Consider the following 19,552-nt stretch of genomic DNA (forward strand, 5'->3'; position numbering starts at 1 on the left):
TTGAACAGTCCCCCTTCCATCATGTTTACCCATTCACCTCCTCCAAACCAACTTGGATCTCATCTAGTTTTGGTTCTCAACTTCAGTTAGATTTTGTATGATTTCTAGCACAAGCTCCTTTTATTCCATATCCCTTGAGACACTTACCCAAAAAATGCTTGTCAATTTCTTGAAAGTTGCAATTGGCTCTAGGTGTTCACAGGTTTTGGATCACAGAGATACTGGTTTCCATTACCCTTTGTGTGAATATGGGCTTTCTGATGTTGGGAATTCCACTAAATTTGAGAGATTATATTCTGAAAGTGTTTCTTTTTTTTAACTTTAGGAATTGTTAGAATACTTAAACCCTTACAAATGCCAAAATATGGAAGGAAAATGGATAACAGTAGACAAGCTGGAAACCACAACTACAGCTAATGCTGAAGCTTTGGATATAATGAAAGGTAACAAAGTTGACAGTGGTGCCAGTAACTACTACCTCAGTAGCCCAGTAATGCAGCAACGAAGGAAAAAACATCTTTTCCTCACATTCCTTATGCTAGTGCTGTACAAAATACATTGGACTATTTTTCTCCTGGAAAGTTGCACCAAAATAACAGACCAATGCCATGCAAATCTTCAGCACAAAGTTTCATCCTTAAGTTTTCTACAAATTCCAACAAAGCCTTCTGCCTCCGCCCTGGTGTTCAATTCTGAACTCTTCACATGTTTGCACCTGAAATTTCAGGCTCAATTGGTCCAATCTTATCTTGGCAATGTACCCTTTTATCCCCAAAAGTGATTTTATTTTCTCTCACTGAGACCCAGAGTCAACTTTGTTCTTTGATCTGTCTCAGTCGTAGTGTACTGATTGGCAGCCTATTCCTGTGGTGAGGAAGCAGCCACAGTATTCCAAACTTCACCTTATTTGAACAGTGGACACGAAGTGTGCTGATCCCATGTAGAGTTAATACAACATTGATTCATTTGAACAAATCCTGGGATAAGGAGGCACTTAGAATCATAGATAATTTATAAAACAGAATGAAGCCATTGTTTCTTTTCTACCAAGGTTAATACACCTTTTAGCTCCAGTTCTATAGCCCTGCAGGTCACAGTACATTTGCAGGTAATTTTTGAATGCAATGAGGATGTCTGTGTCCACCATCCTGTTCCCTTGGTGGAGGGCAAAGCTAAAAGGTGGGAAATGGGAGGTTTGCAGAAAATCTGAGGGAGAATGTTTTCGCAGAGAGTGGTTGGAATTTGGAATGCTCTGCCTGAGGAGGTGGTGGAGGCAGGTACTCTCTCAGTATTTAAGAAGCATCTAGAAAAGTATTTGAATCAAATGGGAATGAAGGCTATGGACCAAATGTAAGTAAATGGGACTAGTATTGAGTATGACGGTCAGCATGGACATAGTGGGTTGAAGGGCTTGTTTCTATGTTCTACAACTCTATGACTTTGGGGTTATTCAGGAGCCATGTGCTCAACCAACATCACAGTAAACGGTTTTCTCTATATGATGTTAGAATCATCTTGAGGATTTCCTTTTTTATTTCCTTGGTGGAAGTTCACTTATGTTTTATATTGAGTTTCTTCTAACCGCATTGAAACTGGCTGCCAATACCCAAGTTTGATCTGGCTGTCAAAAGTCCATGAAGCATAAGTGTAACACATTGATAATAAGCACTTGAATTTCAATGATATGAGTTATGATCGATTTGAGGTCATCGTTACATATATAGATCAAAAAAGCAGGATGTTAATTAAACACCGCAGGTCAATCACAATCCAACCTACAAATTCAATCAGATGTGATATTTACAACTTAAGATGATACAATTACAGTCTAATATAAATGAACAAATTAGCACCATATAACATTAAGGAGAGAGCAATAAGAAATGGTGTGGTTACCAAAGGGGTGGGATCCACAGTACAAGCCTTGCCATGTAACATTGTTACTACCCCAAATAATTATTAACATTTATAACTCCCAGTATTTTCTTTTTAGGAGGAAGATCAAGTCAGCAACTTGAGGAACTATTTTTTAAACTACATACCTTGGTTTGTAAAATCAACTCTGGACACATTACTATCTCCAAAGAAATGATTGAAAAGGCACAAGAACTGTATGGGTCTCCAGGTAGTTCGGCTGTACCCACTCAAGACAAGATAGAACTAGAGGTAATAAATAAAACAAGGACCATGGTTTTGTCATCAACCAGGAACTCAATGCAACAAATGATGCAAGTAATATAATGGTTAACACATGTAACAATAACAGGGTTAGGGATGATGTGGTTTGGAATGTCATCAGTAGACAGTCAACGGAATCACGAGCAGGCCTTCAAGTAGCTCTCCATGATCCTCCACACATATTGCTACTGAAGCAACACCTACATATTTTAGTTCACATTTTAGACGCATTTTAGTTCAGGAATCAGCACAGTAGTTCATCATGTTAAAGACCTATTAAGTATTGTAATGTTTGTAGTATTGAAACCTGAAATTGTTATGGGAGGCAATATCTGTGGCTGCCATATAACTAGCTGGGAGAGCAAGAGAAAATATAACCTCGGTCAAGCTGCCAGAGGAAGTGGTAGAGGTGGTACAATTACAGCATTTAAAGGACATTTGGACAGGTTCATGGATGGGAAAAGTTTAACAGGATATGGGCCAAAGGCAGACTAACTCAGGAAGGCACCTTGGTAGGCATGGACAGGTTGGGCTGAAGGCCCTCTTCCGTGCTATGTAACTCTATGGCAATGCAGCAAATATAGGCAGCTCCCTTCAAGAACCTACATGTACTGCACTGTCTGGTATCTCAAGTGAACATCAGGGATTGCTATTTTCAAGGCAAACAGTTGAGTTAAATGTGTCCTGCCAACATTTATTCTTCAATCAACATCTGTCAAAGGGATTACCTAGTCATTATCACACTACTGTTTGTGGGAGCTTTCTCTGTGCAAACTGACTGCTGTGTTTCTTCCACTAAAACAGTAAATAATTCATTGGCTGTGAAGTATTTTGTGGAGTTTTGAAATATTTGACAAAGACAATATGTAACTGCTAGTCTTCCATTTATCCAAACTACAAAGCCAATGAAACATTATATTTCATTGTTTTCTCTACAGAGAGCAAATCATGTTGATAGTGCAACAATATCAAGCACTGTTCAAATACGAGGAACACGTTCATCTTTGACGAAAGGTAAGTCTAAAATCCCATGCATTATTTTTCAACATCGATAGCTGAGTTTTGTAGGCAAAATAGCAGCAGGGCTATCAGAACATACTGTTAAAGAGTAAACCAGGTGGCAACATCTGGCATGCTGTTAAACATAGATATCAGGGGATTGCTGTGTGAATTGCTTTGATTCTCAAAGTTTATTAACTCCTCAAACCACTTATTCTGGTTTGTTCTGATTACATCAGAATGACTTACATGGCCAAGCTCACGACTGTACCAGCCTCATGCCTACACATAAGAGCACGTGAATGTAGTCACTGAACAATCGTTATATATTTCCCTCTTTAGAACGTGGAAACATAAGAGTGGGACTTGGCCATTTGGCCCTGCAAGTTACTTCACCATTCAATACAATCATGGATGATTGTCTATCAGCACTTTCCCTATACCCCTTGATGTTTTTTTGTGTTGAGAAATCTATCTTTCTCTTTCTTAAATATATTTAGAAACTTGGCCTCTTATTTAAATATATTTAGAATTCTTCAGGTTCACTGTCTCTTCTCACTGATGCAGCCTGACCCGAGTATTTCCAGCTTTTGATTTGGATTTCTATTATCTGCAGTTCTTATTGATTTTTCACTTGCCTGTCAGTATGTTGTAAATTTCAGTGCAGTTCCTCTCATTCCTCTAAACTCTACTGAATACAGGCTGAGTCAAACCAACCTCTACTTTTATGAAAGTCCCACTACCTCCATAATCAATCTGGTGAACTTTTGTTGTACTCCCTCTATGGAAAGTATGTCCTTGGGTAAGGAAGCCTAAAGTACAGTGTGGTTTCACCAAAGCCCTGTATCCCTGCTCCTGTATGCAAAACATATTGCAATGAAAGCTACATACTATTTGCTTCTTGTACCTGTGTGTTTGCTTTTATGACCATGTAGAAAGACATTCCAATCTCTTTTCACCTACATTTCCCAATCTATCACCACTTAAATTATATTCTGCCTTTGTTTTCCCTACTTTATACAACATTTGCCATGCATTTCCCCCATGCTGAACTTGTTTAAATCACCATGAAGCTTCTATGCATACAACTCACAACACTCAATCCCATCTAGTTCTGTATCATTACTAAATTTAGAAATATTACATTCAGTTCCCTCATTCAAATCCATGATGTATATTGTGAATAATCGGGGCCCAGGTACTGATCCCTACTGTTCCCCTACTGGACATCCCTGTTACTCCGAAAAAGACCCATTTATTCCTACTGTTTCCTGCCTATCAACTAGAGTTCAATCCATGCCCGTTTACTACCTTGTGCTTCAACCTTGCACACTAATCTTTTATGTAGACTTTATCAAAGGGTTGAAAGACACCACATCCATTGGTTCTCCTTTATCCCACCAGCTACATTCTCAAAAGACTTCAGTACATTAGTCAAACATGATTTTCTTTCTTAAATCCACATTGGCTTTGTTTTCAGTGCAAACATTGTGGGCCGAAGATCCTGTTCCTAAATTCTAATCCTGTTGATATTTTCCAAGTGTCCTGTTATCACATCCTTTATAATAGACTCTATCACTTGCCCTGCTGCTCATGTTAGGCTAACTGGTTTGTAGTTCCCTGTTTTCTCTCCACCTTTTTTTTAAAAATAACATTACATTTGCCACCTTCCAATCTGCAGGAATTGTTCCATAATCTGCAGAATTCTGAAAGACATCAACCAATGTGCCCACTATTTCCATGGCTACCTCCTTTAGTTCGCTGGCATGCCGAATTCAGGCCCTGGGGATTCATCAGTATTCAGTCCAATTGACATATACATCAGGAGCAGGAGTAGGCCTCTCAGCTTTTGAAGGCTGCTTCGCCATCTAATAATATCATGACAGATCTGTTTGTAACCTCAACTCTCCATTCCTGCCAAATCAATATATTTTCAACCCTTTGCTCCTCAAGATCTAATTACAAGACACAAGAGACTGCAGATGCTAGAACATGGAGGAACTCAATAGGTCAGGCAGCATCTATGGAGAAAACCAGACAATCAACATTTTGGATTAAGACCCTTCATCTGATCTTCATCTCTGCTTCTACCATTCTTTGAGGAAAAATGTTTCAAAGGTTCACAAATATCTGAGAACAAATATTTTTCCTCTTCTACCTTATTTTGTCAACCCCTTATTTTTAAAGAGTGACTGTTAATTCTAGATTCTCCCACAAGATGAAATATCCTCACAAACATCTATTGTATTTAGACCCCTCAAGATCAAGTACGTTTCAATTAAGTGATCTCTCAGTCTTCGAAAGTCCACTAAATACAATCCTGTCCAACCCTGCCTAGTAAAATAACCCACCTATTAATATGATAAACCTTTTCCCAACTGCTTGCAATAGTTCCTTAAGAAAAGGAAACCAATGCTGTACACACTACTCCAGATAGGGTCTCACCAGTGTCCTGTGTAACTGAAGCATTACCTCCGTATTATTGTATTCAGTTGCCCCAGCAATAACTGCTAACATTCTGTAAGCATTGCTGATTGCTTGCTGTACCAGCACTTTAACCTCTTGTGATTCATGTTCTTGGACACCTAGATCCCCTTGCATCTCAGAGCCCCGAAACTAGAACACACCCATTGCCATTCTGGCAGACCTTGGGTAATAGCATAGGTCTACAATTAAACCTAGCTGAACCCATTCCTAGTTGTGGTGACTCATTCAAAAAGGCTAGAAATTTCCAAAATGACACCATGTTTGCACAATTGTAATTTCACCCAAAGAGCTGTGGAACTCTGCCATGTGCACAAGCCATGTTAAGATCACACTTCCAGAGAAGTTACAATAGGAGAGTGAAAGGAAATCCGAGGAAAGCCTGACTGTGTGGGATTGGATTTGCCTGTATGCCACACAAGGTAGCAATTCCAAATCACTTGCTTAAATGACATTAGCCAAGCACTTGGGACTTAATGGCAGCACAACAACTTCCCTGGTCATTTTAACAGGTGCCATCTTTCCAGATTTGGAAGTTTCTGTCCTGAAGATCTGAACTCAAAGCCTCGGGTGATGTTAATTTCCTATCAGATCATCTGCATGTGTGTCACTAACTAATTAAAGCGTGTGTTGTGGATTTGTTCTGAGAAATGTATGAGAAACATTATAAATGATGCATGTCATTATATCTACAAGTCTTTTGTTTATGCAGCAGAAGTGTCAATGCCTGATTCAACCCGTCCTTACAGTGAGAAACTAACTGAGATCCTACTCTCCTCTTCTCTTCTGAAAAGACTGGAAGAGATTAAACAAACATTAATAAAACATCAGCATGACATCAAAGCAGGTAGGGAGCTGATAAAGTATAAACTAGCCACTGTGTTTTGCTCCTGTACTATCAAACTGAGAATTTACCATTGAATTAATGCCAGGTGTTATGTATTAAATAAACATTCCATTAAAATTAGCTTCGTTAAATTGTACAATTACTGTCAAAGCCAACTAATCTTGTCTCATCCAGTCTAATGTATTTACCTTTCATTATGATGTTTGTGATTAATATCTTATTCACACTTCCTGGTGCCTGTTCTTTCCATGTGTACAGTAATCTGACATGAGACTGGATCTTTCTTAACAAAACTACTTGCTTTTTGTGTGATGTGGAGGCAATCTCGCAAGTAAATGGGATAAGGAAGCTCTCCTGTCTAAAGGTGTCCTTCACAATTTCCCTCCTTGACTGAAAGTTCTGCCCACTTATTATTTTAAGTGATGTGGACTGGGGAAGCTGTTTCTGTACAATTCAGCAGCCACCTTCCCACAGAGTTAGCCACAGCTACTGGATAGATAGCGTAGTTTCAGAACCCCTGACTTGCTCACTGAGTGAATCCATTCTCACCCCTGATTGCCTCTTAATTCTCTGGTAGTTAGGCTGGATCATAACACTGATCTTAAACCATGTCTTACACATTATGAAATATTAAAAACCACTGTCTAATTTTAAAGAGTAGATGCTGTGGCCCCGAAGTGGGGATGGAGAAGCCCCAGGAGTTGGAGTATGCGGTGGGGGCTAAGGTATTCTTAATGTCTTGGGTTTATTGCCACAATCTTCACTGGAGAGTCCCAACAATTTACAATCCAGTCACTGGGGGTAGGTGGAACATCACAGATGGGGAAAGTGATCATTGATCCTGATCATGTGATTTAAACAGGACCTTGCCAGCTCCCTACAGGCATCCTGTTCAAATGACCATATTAACATCTGGTCACCGTGAGAGGATGCCAGGATTAGAGAGAGAAAGTCATTACAAGTGAATGGCTTGGATGAGCCAAGTTATAGATAGTGTCCCAGGGAATGAGGTCTGGGTGGGAGGAGGGAAAATTGGCAGAGAAAGCAGACAACAAAAATACTTCTCAAATAAAATATCTATTTGCATTAATTGGCAATGTTTAGGGAAGGTAGGAAACATGATCCTTGCCTTGAAGAGTGATGGCATCAGGTACATGCTTTTTTTTTCATGACCTGATAGTTTTGAGTCAATTGATGAACTATAAGTGTGTATTTTGCAAATAAAAATGCAAGGAATGCATACAGTTGGTCAACATCTGAAAGGAAAGCTCCATATTCCATGTGGGGCCTTAATCACAATTTTAAGTGATTGACAGCACAGATATTTAACTGAATTATGGAATTCCTTGGTGAACTAAACACATACACAAATGTGACAAAGAACCATGAGATTCGTCAAACTGCCCTATCCAGACTCCATGCAGTCACACACAGTGTTGGTCTACACTGAAGTGGCAGCAGTGCATAAGAAAACTAACTGAGTGTATTGTTTCAATTATCTTTAACTATATCTGTTTTTCCATCTTCCACGTGGAAGACATGGCAGCACAGTGCCACAGCCAGAAGAGCCGTTGCCTCACAACGCCAGAGACCTGGGTTCAATCCTGATCTTGGATGCTGTCTGTGTGAAGTTTGCATGTTGTCCCTGTGATTGTGTGGGTTTCCTCCCACATTCCAAAGACGTGAGGGTTGGTCTGTTAATTGGTCACAGTAGATAGCCCTTAGTGTTAAACTGTGTGATAGAATCTGGGAGAAATTGATAAGAATGTGGGCAGAATAAAATGGGATTAATGTAGGATTCGTGTAAGTGGGTGATTATTGCCCATTGTGGACTTGATGGGCCAAAAATTCTGTTTCCATGCTGTGACATTAAAATTTCTTAATTTAGTCCATTAATGTGTTTCTCTTTATAGAAAGCTGTGATGATCTACCAGATGCCATTCCATTGAGTGACAGTAGTCTCCTTCCAGCTGATTTGGGCAACCTGAGCCCACGCCACTTTGTGATCTACAGATTTGGGTGCTCCATCACCCACCTACTCTGCAATAACTGTCACCATACTCCATTAACCCTTCTCATGGCGGATAGTGTTCCCAATGAACAAGGCATCCACTGCAAAAATAGGTCATATACCAATGGCTTTTACTTTGATGCTAACAACAGGATACTATACATCAGAACAACCTGGCTCGACAGTGTAGGAGAGTTTATTGTTCTCATTCTGCATGTAATGGCACACATTAAAGCTGGTAAGTTAACTTACTGATGGGCTTGTCGGAATTTTGTTTTGCCTATCTCAGTACCAGTGTATAACTGATTTAAACAGCAAGATTGGAAGAGCTTTAGGGAGCTAAGATCTGCATTCTAGTCTCAAACATACTGCAACATCAAACTTGCGGTCATTATATGTGCCACTACTTAGTTTTCCAAAAAAAATTAATGATTTCTAAACTTTCTCCACAAACTATAATTGTGCATCCAACAAATGCCCACATTATTGACTTATTTACCTTTAATTCTGGGACAGATTAAGCATCATTACCTAGGCAGAACTGACATCAAACAATGTGCATTAAACAAAAGTTATACTGTTGGTTTCAACTGCTAGTTGCCTTGTCTGTTCAAAGGAGCTCAAAATTATGAGAATATTGTTTCAAATATTAATATGTTGGCCATGAAGTGGTCAGATAATTAGTGCATTAATATTAAGAAAAAAATGCCAAAAATCAGGTGTGTGGCAGGTACATGAATCTTCATCGGAAAGAGTATTTTTGAGATTATAGCTAATATGTACCCTAATTAGTGCATTAATATGTACCCTAACATGATTTGAATCCACCAAATGCAGATAATCCAAAATAGTATATTGATCTTCAATCAACTACTAAAGCTCATTTTCCAAGATAAAATTTCAGAAATGCTTTCATCTTTGGAAAGATGTGAAAGTACCACATCAGATTAGGTTAAATACTAAGGCCAACAAGTTGGAGGAAGAATGTAGATTTTGATCATCTTTTGATTAGTAGGCTGGGGCCAAGACGTAGAGATTTGTCCATTACACTGTGAGAGCAAAGATTGAGATTCTGGAAAAGGGTTTTCTGAAGGAGCCTGATTTCGGCCAGAGGGTTCAGATTTTAGCAAAAAGGAAATGAAGAGAAAGTGCTTAATGGATGGAGAAATTTGAATTCTTGATCTTGTTTATGTGATCTAAGTATTTGACATATTTACTCTACGGCAAAACAAAGCAACTTTTTTATTCTTCTGGTGTAGACCATATGCATACAGCCTTGAATTCATGCTACATGGGATATAATAAACAGGATAACACCACTTGATCTATCTATAGTGCTTTGCACATTGTTTATAAAAGTAGTCAGCAATTCTGACAAATGGATATTTTATATGCTCCAATTTGGGAAATTACACAATAGACAATACCATTCCATTGGATTTAAACCAGCAATTGTATTTTTCTGTGTAATTTACATGTTTCTTACATTTTGCCCTTCTTTTCAGGAATCCAAATAAATGACGATCACCCTATCTTTACTGAGGAGTTTGATCGCACAGTTGCCACCCTGGGCACCACCCTGTTCCTAGTGTTCTGTGACACCACTTCTCCTGTGACAGAAGAGCACCAAGATACTGAAATATTGGTAACAGTTTGAATGTTTAACCTGTGATAGGAATCATTTAATCAAATAGATGAAAGACAGGTTTTTCAAAAGATTACTCTAGTGGTTACTTTAAGGGTATGAAATATTTGAATTTCATTGGAAAAAATTTCCACCTTGGGCACATTAGCAAAGCTGAGAACAAATTGCACTTCTTCTGAAATAAATTTACGGTGCACATCTCCAACCAAATTTATTTGCATAATCTCAAAAGCAAAATCTCCAAGAACCTGCACAGTGTAATTGTTTATTTCATGTCCTTGCATTGAAAAATGTTCACTCATTTTCTCAAGAGCTGAAATTTAGTGCAGTTTTATTAATCTGAAGATGTGTTTATCAAAAAAATAGTATTTCTAGTAAGAATGAGTAATCTGATTTAAAATCATTGAAAATAACTTTAAAACAACACTGAGCTATTTATTAGTGTATTTGGCAGAAACAAGTCAGTATCTTGGTAAATTAATTATTCTTTAATAATTAAAATCTTTTAAAATCTGCTAGGAGCCACTCTCACTAAAAAAAAAGTCCTAATTTGGAGAACATCCTGAAACAGTCACAGGCAACCAAAACTCTATTCACATCTGGTGAAAGCCCAGCTTTGTGAGGAGGGCCATCCTCCAGCGAAATATATTTTGGGCAAGCATTAAAGAACACTGTTTGGAGATCAGCATGTCTCCAGTTTCTGTGCCTGTGCATTTCAATGCCGAAGTCAGAGACAAGCTTACCTCCTGCTCTGCCTGAATCCTGGAGCAGAGTACAAACATCCTGAGCTTGAGGGGCTGATGCACAAGGATGGATCAGAACAAGCCCTGCACAAAATAAAGCCATCCATTAAAACTGTCATGTTATTTCAAAGCTTCTGAATGTTCCTGACATTCAGAAACACACAAAGTTATTTTAAAAAAAAACAGATGAAAGCCACCAAAAAAAACTGAAAAAAAGCACTTTTGGATAAATAAGACACAGCAAACATAATAAAAAAAACTTGATCTTTCTTCCTTTCAGCTCTAAAGTCTCCTTACAAATAAACGGGCCCACTGATCCTGCATCAGGTATATCTTGGAAATATTTCGCATAGTGTATGGTATAACCATACATCATGATAGTACACAGCCTAGTGTAACCAACAGGAGGATTCACAATCAGACTCCTCAGAATAAATGATTGGATATTCTTTCATATTTGTGCCCTACTGCTGGGCTCCATGTTTGATCTGAATAATTTTTGCTAGCAGAAGATTGTAAAGGGTGGAAACCCCAATACCTTTATGGTCCATTCACTGCTTATATCAAATATTTTAAACAAACACCTGAAGACTTGGTCATTCATTATCTTTTGTTTATAACAGCAAATCTGCCCTTTTAGTTGGTATTATCTCCCCCTCATTATTCAACTTTTAGTTTTGGCAATAACCTTGTATTCAGAAATAATCTGTGGTCTTTAGGTGTTAACTGGTCTTTTTTGCAAGGTTGTTTTTAAAAAAAAGTTTCATCTCTTTAAGCTTATCAGTTTTATCAATTCTAATCTAATAGTTCAAACACATTTAATTATGTGCAAGTCAGTCTGTTAAGAATATTAAAGCATACAGCACAAACATTCTTTCTTGTGGTTTCTTCAAAAGTAGCACAGTTGAGAAAATATAAAGAATAACCATCTTGAACGGTATTTTGCATTGTATACGATATAACCATGAATCACAGCAGTCTATAATACATCACTGTGTTCATCCAGTGTTAACAGCAGTTCACTGCTGTGTGCTTTCCATACTTCATTTTTTAGTAACAGCAGAATGTTTTCATTGGCCTCCACTTCAATTGAGCAGCTGTGAACCAGAAATGAAATATGAAGCAATTGATATTTAAGAATGTCCAGTCTGCTGCTCTTCAACTTAGTTGATTGAATTATTTTTACAGACCAATATATATATCCTGTTTCTCATGTCTGGTTTACAGCCTCCTCAATTTCCAGATCTTCAATTCAAACTGTAAACTTTGGAAAAAATGTATTATGTTCCTCTGCAATAAAAAAACTCCTGTTCTTCTTCATATAAATCTACCACTTTTTCATTAATCATATTGTCATTTAAGTTCCAGAGTCTTTAATGTCTTCATGCCTTATTACTTGTGATCTGTGTTGTACTAAATATTTATTCATTCTATTAATTACTATTTGATTTTAAACACATGGCTCTTGTCCACTCTTTTTTAACTCCCAGAGGAAAATTAAGTGTTTGTCACTGTTTATCCAAAGTACCCAAGTTCAAGCATGAAGTGACCATAGTTGGTCATTTCTGTGGCCCTCACGATTTATCCACGTATTCAAATATTCACTTAGAAACAGATGCAAAGTTCCAAGTGATTATCTTTGTGGAGATTCAGTGTTTCCTCCCTATATTTGTGTTTGCTACACGTCAATGTTGGTGCAATTTCCATTCCCAAAACATTCTGTTTGATAGCTTTGTCTTGTGATGAATGTGCATTGCCTTACTTGCTCCAATATTAAAAGCTGTTGTTAATTATGCTTAGGTCCTCCACATTTATGATTTTTTTCTGCATAGTAACTTCTTTCTTTATCACCCAATCTGATCTTTGTTATTATCAGTTCACTGAGGTAGCAGATGAGGGGCGGAATAGGATTAGCCTCAGTGGGGTCGCAACATGGAAAATACTTTTTAAAACATGGATGTTGCTGTTTAAAAAGAAAAGCTCTGAAGAAGGGTCATTGGCCTTAAGCATTGATTCTGTTTTACTCTCTCACAGATGTTGTCTGATCTGCTGACTATTTCTGACATTCTCTGTTTTTGTTTAAAGTACCATTGTCCCAAGAGTGCCCAATGTGCACTATAGGACAAAGTGGGCTAATTTCCCCAAAGCAACTCTCCAAAGCAGCATTACCTGGGGCAGATCATCACTTGGTATGGGACTGAGACAGAAATTACATCTGACACTCAAGTGAGAATTATGTCAGAAAGTGCATAGTCAAGTTTCTAGAGTGATGCCAAATAATCCATAAACATCAATACTATGCTTCAGGCTGGAGAAAAGCCGGTTTCCAAAGATACCGTGCTGAAAAAAATAAGCACTTTGCAATTGAATTTCCAAGCTGCTGTTTGGCTGTGATCTATGAACTCTAGTTGTGAATTGCTTAGGAGTAAACTGTGGGCACTATTTGGTCAAAGTTAAGTTTATTGTGATATGCTCAAGTCTATGTATGCACAGGTGCAATGAAAAGTTTACTTGCAGCAGCATCACAGGCGCATAACATTATATGAGCAGCATTCATGAGGAAAACATAAATTATACACGGTTTTTACAAAAAAAAGCACAATTGGAACAAAAATAACAAATTTGGGTGTGAACTGAAGTGCTGTTTCTATTTTACAGGACTCTGAAAACTGGGAAAAAAATAAACAGGTTCCTTCCATTCAATCAATCTTTGAAGATCTTATTCATATCAAAGTGCCACCTGAAACAAAGTTTACGGAGGAAATTCTAAATGAAAGGTATGTCTCTTCAAACAATATGTTAAGTGATGCTCTTAATTGCCTATGCATTGACTGATAGTCATATGCAATTATCATTATAATCCCAAAGGCCAATAGAAACTGAACAATATGACTATGATATTCAAAAATTGCTCAGAAAAAATAGTGGCAGCTGTAGACCATACAGATCCTCATGCCTGCTCCATCATTCGATAAGATCTTGGCTGGTCTTGTCCCTCATCCAATTTCTTGCCCACTTGCCATAATCCATAATTATCCAAAGATTTATTGATTTCTTCCTGAAATATCCTCAGTGGCTGAGTGTCCACAGCTCCCTGAAGTGGAGAATTCCAAAGATTTTCAACTTTTTGTATAAAGAAATTTCTCCATCTCTTGACACTAAATGACCAAGCCTGAATCCTGAATCCTGAGAGTTAACATCCTGAGTCTATATCCCCTAATTTTAAACCTCCGGACAGGTAGTCCTCTTGCCATACTCCTCGCCAATACCTCTCGGAGTTTTATACAACCCAAAGATCGTATTCTTCTAAACTTATCAGAGTATAGGCCCAGTTCTTTACAGAATACATACGTCATCCTAGGCATCAGTGTCATAAATCTATGCTGCACTGACTCCAGGCCACCATATCTTCCTTGGGTACAAAGAGCAAAACTGCATTGTCGTGCATAAATAGCCTCATGAAAGCCATGTAAAGTCAGGACAACTCTTGCTTATTTTGGTTCAGAAGTTTGGCCTATATCTGAACAAACACACAGTTCGATACACTGAGGTACAGTTGTTCTAACTGTGATGCTAGCAGGCTCCAACCACTAGTTATTCAGAGTGAGGTAGAAACATCTGCCCTACATCTCTCAAGTTACTGCAAAATGAGCACAATGAGAAGAAATATTTGAATAAAAGTAAATGTACCTAATGCCATCATCTAATCAATAAAGGTGTGTGTTGGGTCTTGAGGGAGGCAGCTGCCAAGTCTTACTCCCATTATCTCTTTTCTGATTGGATATAGGGGTCGGTTTGCCATCACAAGTAGTGTTTTGGCAGCTTTTTGTTTGCTCCCTGTTGTTAAAATCCTCTGAATTATTTTTAAATGTCTGATAGTCAGAGATATTAAAATTAAATCTATTTGAAGTCTTTAAAAAAAAACACAAAATAATTAAGAAGTTTAAAAACTAAAACCACCTTAAAGTACTAGAAAATAACTAAGATAAAGCAAGATAAGTAAACCACTAACCTGCACGTATATTTCCATTCTGGGGCAGTGACCTCGTTAGTTCTTATGCCAGGCCTCCCTGGCATTGGGTAAGAGTACTGGATGAAAAGTGCTCGGTATGTCGGTACTCTATGACGAGTCCAGCAACAAAATGGAAGGTCAGCAGGACTGACGTGTGACCTCCAGCTCACCTCTGTTTCAGCGTGTAGGTGTGTATAACAGAGACAAGATAAGGAGCGAGTAAAAGAAAGCTTGGTGGTTCTCCACGGAACTGCCAACTATAGATAAGTACAAACCAGCCCATTATAAGATCCCAGGAGGCAATTCTCTTGAACTTTGGTTTCCCAAGAGCAAAGACTTTCTCTTTTCAGTTCTTTCACTTTATATATTAGCCTGGTGAATGTTGTTGAGGGTGGGAGTGCAGTGTTCAAAAATTTTGGGGGGAGTGCGCAGGGGCTGAAGGTGCAGAGTTTGGGACATTCCTGCAAGTGGCACGGCCCTGGAACATGCATTTCAATGGGGTCTATACTTTTCCTTCTGTTCTGTTGGCTGGATAATCTTAAATATGATGTATCCATCAAACGGCACTCGCATCCTGGGAAGTCTTTGCCACAGCAGCATAGAAGTAGGGTAAATTTATTTTGTTTCCATTTTCTGCTTAATTTTCTTTTACACGACATACATGGCACCGTCTTTCAGTGAATAGAATTAATAGCATGGAACTCAGAAATTTGTCCTGTTTCACTACCTTCTATTCTGTAAGGCCTAAAGATGCAGGTGAGTATCCAGGAATGGAAATCCTAGCGTCCTTTGGTGTGATTGCAATACTTCTCTCCCTCCACCAGTCGGAGTAGTGCTGCAACAACAGCTGAATTGTATTTTATGGTTTTCCATTTAGAAGACAAAAGAAATTGCCAATGGGGAACTGCTTTCACCTTTTGTTTGGTATTGGTTCTATTCACTAAAGGAAGAGACCACATACAAAGTGTAAAAGTATAAAAGAAAATTGGACTGAAAATGTAGGTAAAATGAATTGTTCCCTAATTTTATGCTGCTGATTTTTTTAGGAATGTGTTTGCTGTTTGCATTGATTCAGCACAGAGCTGGATGAATCAAAATGATTTTCAGGTTTGAAGATAATAAAGTTGAATGGAGGAATTTTATCCACAGGTTTACTTAGCAGAAAACCAGTTTGCCAAGCTATTGGTTTTGAGTGTTTTTTTTAAGTAGACCTAAAATCTTTTCCAAAAATGAACCAAATAAGTGAATTAGATTTCACTGAGATGCATTAAAGTTTAAAGATAAGAGATTTATTTATTAGTCACATGTACATCGAAACACACAGTGAAATGCATCTTTTTGCGTTACTGAGGATGTGCTGGGGGCAGTCCACAAGTGTCGCCACTCTTCCGGCGCCAACATAGCATGCCCACAGCTCCTATCCTGTATGTCTTTTTGGAATGTGGGAGGAAACCGGAGTACCTGGAGGAAACCCATGCAGACACGGGGAGAGTGTACAAACTCCTTACAGACAGCGGCGGGAATTGAACCTGGTTCAATGGCGTTGTAATAGCGTTATGCTAACCGCTACACTACCATGCCATGGAATTCTATCAAATGGAATTCTTCATCAGGGACATTGGAGTCTCCCATTTAGGGTACTTGTTTTGCCTCAAACAGCAGCATAAAATTTTACCTATTTATCCCAAGCTATTTATCCCTAACTGTAAGCTCTAAGTATTCACTTCCTTTTATGACTCTCCTTAAAGCTTACCGGTTTTATGTAACTCCTCATTGAATGTTTTTCCAGTAACAGTCCTGTAATGTACCTTTGGATGTTTTACTAGCCTGGAGACACTTTGTAGATATAAGTTGTTATTGTCATTGTTTTACCCAATGAGAAAATTTAGATCCCAACGTAAGAACTGTGGTCAAGCAAAAAAAATAAGCAGTTTAAAATACCGTAACTTGCTAACTCCTCTGTGAGATGGAAGCAACTTATGATTATAACATAAATCTGCATGGTTTGCTTTTCTTCACCTTTGACAGCGCTTTCTAATTTCCAGACTTAAGAAATACACAATCTTTAAACTGCATAATGTGCTACAACAAATCCTGAGGTCAACAGAAATGTACAGAGGACTCTCAGTCCAAAAAGCAAGAAGGATGATTGATGTGACTTCTGCCATCAGTACTGAAACAGGTAACCCTTGAGAACCCTATTTTAGATTTCTGTGGAGCACTCTTAATTAGCCAAGAAAGGGCATTCTTTTACTGGCTAGTGTTTACTCTTGCAATAAACTTAGCCACCATACCCATGAAAGAGCAGAATGAAGGCAGAGATAGAACATAAAATGCATCTTTTAATGTCAGCTCAAGTGTCTGGCATTTTTAAAATGACTTGTGTTGAAAAATTCTGCAGGGTTACATATTTCATTTTTCAATCTTGTGCAGTGACTCGTATATTGGTATCTCAATCAAATGTGGAATAATGTGGAAGTTCATGTATGTCTTTTATATTTCCAATGAGTAATTTCTTCTGAGACTATTAAGATGAATAGAAAGTAACCATTGAATTTCAGTGAGACTGCTTAGAGTCAAAGAGAGTCATAGAGCAATATAGCATGGATACAGGCCTTTCAGCCCAACCAGTCCATGCTGACCACTGTGCCCACCCAGCCAGTCCCAATTTCCTGCATTTGGCCCATATCCCTCCATATACCCAGCCAAGTGCTTCTTAAATGATAATATTGTACCTGCCTTAACCACTTCCTCTGACAGCTCATTCCATGTACTCACCACCCTCTGTGTGAAAAAATTGCCCCTCAGGTTCCTTTTAAATCTTTCCCTTCTCACCCTAAGCCTATGCCCCCTAGTTTTAGGCGCCCCTACTCAGGGGAAATAACTGCTATTATCCACCTTATCTATGCCTCTCATAATTTTAAACGCTTCTATAAGGGCACCCCTCATTCTCCTACATTCCAAGGAATAAAGACCTAGCCTGGCCATCCTCTCCTTATAACTCAGGCCTCTAGTCCTGGCAACATCCTTGTAAATCTTCTCTGCACTCTTTCCAGTTTAAACACACTTTTTCTATAATAGGCGACCGAAACTGTCCACAGTACTCCAAGTGTGGCCTCACCATCGACTTGTACAACTGCAACATAATGTCCCAATTCCTAAACTCAGTGCCCTGACTGATGAAGGCCAGCATGTTAAATGATTTTTTCACCATCCTGTCTACCTGTGATGCCACTTTCAACGAACTATGCACTTGTATTCCTCAGTCCCTCTGTTCCGTTACACTCCCTAATGCCCTACCATTCATAGTACAAGTCCTACGCTGGTTTGACTTTCAAAAATGCACCTCCTCATATTTATCTGTATTGAAATCCATTTACCATTCCTCAGGCCACTTCCCTAACTTGATCAAGATCCCCCAGTAATCTACAATCACCTTGTTCACTGTCAACAACATCTCCTAATTTCGTGTCATCTGCAAACTTACTGATCAAGCCTTGTGCATTCACATCCAAATCATTTATATAAATAAAAAATATCAAGAGTATCAACACCAACCCCTGCGGCACACCACTGGTCACCAGCCTCCATTCCGAGAAACAACCTTCAACCACCACCCTCTGCTTCCTACCTCTGAGCCAATTTTGAATCCATCCACCTAGCTCTCCCTGCATTCCATGGGACCTAACCTTCCAGACCAGTCTACCATACAGGACCTTGTTGAAGGCTTGCTAAAGTCCAAATAGACAACATCGACTGCCGTACCCTCATCTATCTTTTTGGTTACCTCTTCAATAAACTTGGTAAGAGGTTCGTCAAGCACAACTTTCCACATACAAAGCCATGCTGACTCCTCCTCCTCAGACTCTGTCTATCCAAATGCTGGTAGATCCTGTCCCTCAGAATTCCCTCCAGTAACTTCTCTACCATTGATGTCAGGCTGACTGGCCTGTCGTTCCCTGGCTTGTCTCCTCGCTATTCTTCTTAAATCGCAGAACAACATTAGCCATCTTCTAGTCTTTGGGAACTTCGCCAGTGGCTAACCATTAAGCAAATATCTCCCCAGGGACCTCTGCAATTTCTCTCTCACCTCCCACAAAGTCCAAGAATGCATTTGATCCTGGGGATTTATCCACCTTAATGCGCTGTAAGACTGCAGATACCTCCTCCCTGGTAACATGAATGTTCTCCAGAACATCTCCATGTGCTTGCTTTATCTTTTGAGCAACCATGATTTTCTCTTTCATAAACACCGAGGAGAAATATTCTTTAAAAATCCCACCCATCACCTGTGGCTTGAGATATTGGCAGCCCTGCTGATCTCTAAGGGGACCAACTCTCTCCTGAGCCACATTTTACTCTTAACATATAATATAGCAGCTTCTGAAAAGATCTCTACAGAAATTCATCCCTTGTCTTTTCTTTGGTACTAATTAAATGACTATACTGAGAGTTTCAGGAAGTCAGTTTTTAAAGGATGACAAAAGCTGGTGTTTCAGTACCTTTCCCTCAGACTCACTAAGATACTGGAGAACAGCTTGTTATTTAAACTGACAAACAAAAATACCATTAATTAAAGCTGTTTCCCTGGAGGAAAGGGAGCCGAGGGGTGACCTTATAGGGACTTATAAAG

At 38.8% G+C, this 19,552-nt stretch overlaps 1 protein-coding gene across 1 annotated transcript in view; it reads left to right on the plus strand.

The window, feature by feature from the left end:
• The window catches only part of si:ch211-286b4.4 (uncharacterized), a 64,993-nt gene that overhangs the window by 40,757 nt on the left and 4,684 nt on the right, over window positions 1-19,552 (plus strand). The window contains exons 25-32 of the mRNA XM_052039701.1: window positions 326-443; window positions 1,994-2,166; window positions 3,117-3,192; window positions 6,374-6,508; window positions 8,422-8,757; window positions 10,025-10,164; window positions 13,566-13,684; window positions 16,965-17,101. Of these exons, the coding sequence (XP_051895661.1) occupies window positions 326-443; window positions 1,994-2,166; window positions 3,117-3,192; window positions 6,374-6,508; window positions 8,422-8,757; window positions 10,025-10,164; window positions 13,566-13,684; window positions 16,965-17,101 (1,234 nt within the window). The remainder of the gene's footprint in view (window positions 1-325; window positions 444-1,993; window positions 2,167-3,116; window positions 3,193-6,373; window positions 6,509-8,421; window positions 8,758-10,024; window positions 10,165-13,565; window positions 13,685-16,964; window positions 17,102-19,552) is intronic.

This window comes from Pristis pectinata, chromosome 27 (genome assembly GCF_009764475.1).
Source record: "Pristis pectinata isolate sPriPec2 chromosome 27, sPriPec2.1.pri, whole genome shotgun sequence".
Classification (NCBI taxonomy): domain Eukaryota; kingdom Metazoa; phylum Chordata; class Chondrichthyes; order Rhinopristiformes; family Pristidae; genus Pristis; species Pristis pectinata.